Source organism: Suncus etruscus, chromosome 8 (genome assembly GCF_024139225.1).
Source record: "Suncus etruscus isolate mSunEtr1 chromosome 8, mSunEtr1.pri.cur, whole genome shotgun sequence".
In the NCBI taxonomy this organism is placed as follows: domain Eukaryota; kingdom Metazoa; phylum Chordata; class Mammalia; order Eulipotyphla; family Soricidae; genus Suncus; species Suncus etruscus.
The window spans coordinates 676931-679448 of NC_064855.1; the positions used below are offsets into that span (position 1 = coordinate 676931).

The window sequence follows — 2518 nt, forward strand, 5'->3', positions numbered from 1 at the left end:
TCTTCTCTTTCTCTTCTTTCTTTTTCTTTTCTTCTTTCTTCTTTCTTTCTTTCTTTCTTTCTTTCTTTCTTTCTTTTTCTTTCTTTCTTTCTTTTCTTTCTTCTTTCTTTCTTTCTCTTTCTTTCTTTTCTTTCTTTCTTTCTTTCTTTCTTTCTTTCTCTTTTTCTTTTTCTCTCTCTTTCTCTCTCTCTTTCTTTCTTTCTTTCTCTCTTTCTTTCTTTTTCTTTCTTTCTTTCTTTCTTTCTTTCTTTCTCTTTTTCTTTTTCCTCTCTCTTTCTCTCTCTCTCTTTCTTTCTCTCTTTCTTCTTTCTTTCTTTCTTTTCTTTTCTTTCTTTCTTTCTTTCTTTCTTTCTTCTTTCTTCTTCTTTCTTTCTTTCTTTCTTTCTTCTTTCTTTCTTTCTTTCTTTCTTTCTCTTTTTCTTTTTTTCTCTCTCTTTCTCTCTCTCTTTCTTTCTCTTTCTTTCTTTCTTTTCTTTTCTTTCTTTCTTTCTTCTTTCTTTCTTTCTTTCTTTCTTTCTTTCTTTCTTTTTCTTTCTTTCTTTCTTCTTTCTTTCTTTCTTTTTTCTTTCTTTCTTTCTTTCTTTCTTTCTTTCTTTCTTTTCTCTTCTCTCCTTCCTCCCTCTCACCTTCCCTCCCTTCCTCCTTTCCTTCTTTTCTTTCCCACACCCAACTGTGCTCAGGACTTATTCCTGACTCTGCACTCAAGTATAATTTCTGGTTGGAGGATTAAATGTAGTTGCTGGGAATGGAATCAAGGTCAGCCACATGCAAGGCAGCACCTTACCCTTTTATCATTGCTCAGGCTCCAACCTCTATGTCCTTCTTTAGGGAATGAATTTCCTTTATTCTTTTTTTGGGGTAGGTGGCTTTGGGACACATCTGGCAAGAACAGAGACTACTAGCATGGTGCTCAGGGGTCTCTCCACAGGTGTCTGAAGGACTATGTGGTGCCAGGGATTGATTAGGGTTCCTGAATGCATAGTATGCTCTTCTAGACCTGTGAATTATCTTACTCTCACTGATCTTTTTGGCTTTTCTTTTCTCTTTCCCTCCCTCCTCTTCTCTCTCCCTTTCTCTATCTTTCCTTCTTCCTCTACTTCTCTATCCCCATAGTTTTCTTACAACCAGTATTCTCTCTCAATAAAATTATTTTCTTAATATTAAAAAAGCACTCTAAATGCTCAAAGGTAGATATAGTCAATCAAGAAATTCAGATCTTAATAAGACATGAAACTTAATTTCAGAATTTCTTTGCCCACGTTTCCAGGTGACTGAATAACAAAACTTAAGGATGTGGTTGAATGAATCGTTCACAGATGGCTTCATCCTTCTGGGCATCTTCTCCCAGAGCCAGACCGACCTTGTCCTCTTCTCGATGGTCATGGTAGTCTTCATTGTAGCTGTCTGTGGGAATGTCCTCCTCATCCTTCTCATCTACACTGATTCACGACTTCACACTCCCATGTATTTCTTCCTCAGTCAGCTTTCCTTCATGGACCTTATGTTGATCTGTAACTCTGTACCCAAGATGGCCACCAACTTCCTGACAGGCAAAAAGTCCATCTCCTTTGTGGGCTGTGCCATCCAAATTGGCTTTTTTGTCTCTCTGGTGGGGTCTGAAGGGCTCCTGCTGGGTCTCATGGCTTATGATCGCTATGTGGCCATCAGCCACCCGCTTCACTACCCCATCCTCATGAGCCACAAGGTCTGCCTCCAGATTGCTGGGAGCTCCTGGGCCTTCGGCATCGTGGATGGTGTGATCCAGATGGTGGCAGCAATGACCTTTCCTTACTGTAAATCAAGGAAAGTAGATCACTTCTTCTGTGAGGTGCCAGCTCTGTTGAAGCTGGCCTGTGCAGACACGTCTCTCTTTGACACCCTGCTCTTTGCTTGCTGTGTCTTCATGCTCCTCCTCCCCTTCTCCATCATTGTGGCTTCCTATGCACGAATCCTTGGGACAGTGCTCCGTATGCGCTCTGCTCAGGCCCGTAAAAAGGCTCTGGCCACCTGTTCCTCCCACCTCACAGCTGTCTCCCTCTTCTATGGGGCCGCCATGTTCATCTACCTGAGGCCTAAGCGCTACCGAGCCCCAAGCCATGACAAGCTGGTGTCTCTCTTCTATACGGTCCTCACCCCCATGCTCAACCCCCTCATTTACAGCCTGAGGAACAGGGAGGTGATGGGGGCCCTGAAGAAGGGGTTAGACCGTTGCAAGATTGGCATCACGTTTTGAAGATCCAGGGCCACCTTTGTCTTTTCAATTTCTAGTGTATAACTTTGATAAGTCACTCACCCATTATAAAGGCTTATTCATTAATAAATGAAAATCATGACACCTTCCTTGGCTCACTGGGACTTTGTCACTACATATAAATTTATCTTTTTGTTTGTTTTTGGGTCATACCTGGTAATGATCAGGGGTTACTCCTGACTCTGTACTCGGGAATTACTCTGACAGTGCTCTGGGGGCCATATGGGTTGCCAGGGATTGAACCTGGGTCAGTCATATGCAAGGCGA

General features: G+C 42.1%; 1 protein-coding gene across 1 annotated transcript; it reads left to right on the forward strand.

Annotated features, from left to right (window-relative positions):
- The first annotated feature begins 1291 nt into the window (after nucleotides 1-1291).
- On the forward strand, nucleotides 1292-2233 carry LOC126016400 (olfactory receptor 56). The gene has a single exon (XM_049778974.1). It carries the CDS (start codon nucleotides 1292-1294, stop codon nucleotides 2231-2233), a length of 942 nt encoding a protein of 313 aa, XP_049634931.1.
- Nucleotides 2234-2518: the final 285 nt, after the last annotated feature.

Coding starts and splice junctions, on each gene's coding strand:
- LOC126016400 (XM_049778974.1), top strand. CDS start 1,292: ATGTGGTTGAATGAATCGTTCACAGATGGCTTCATCCTTCTGGGCATC.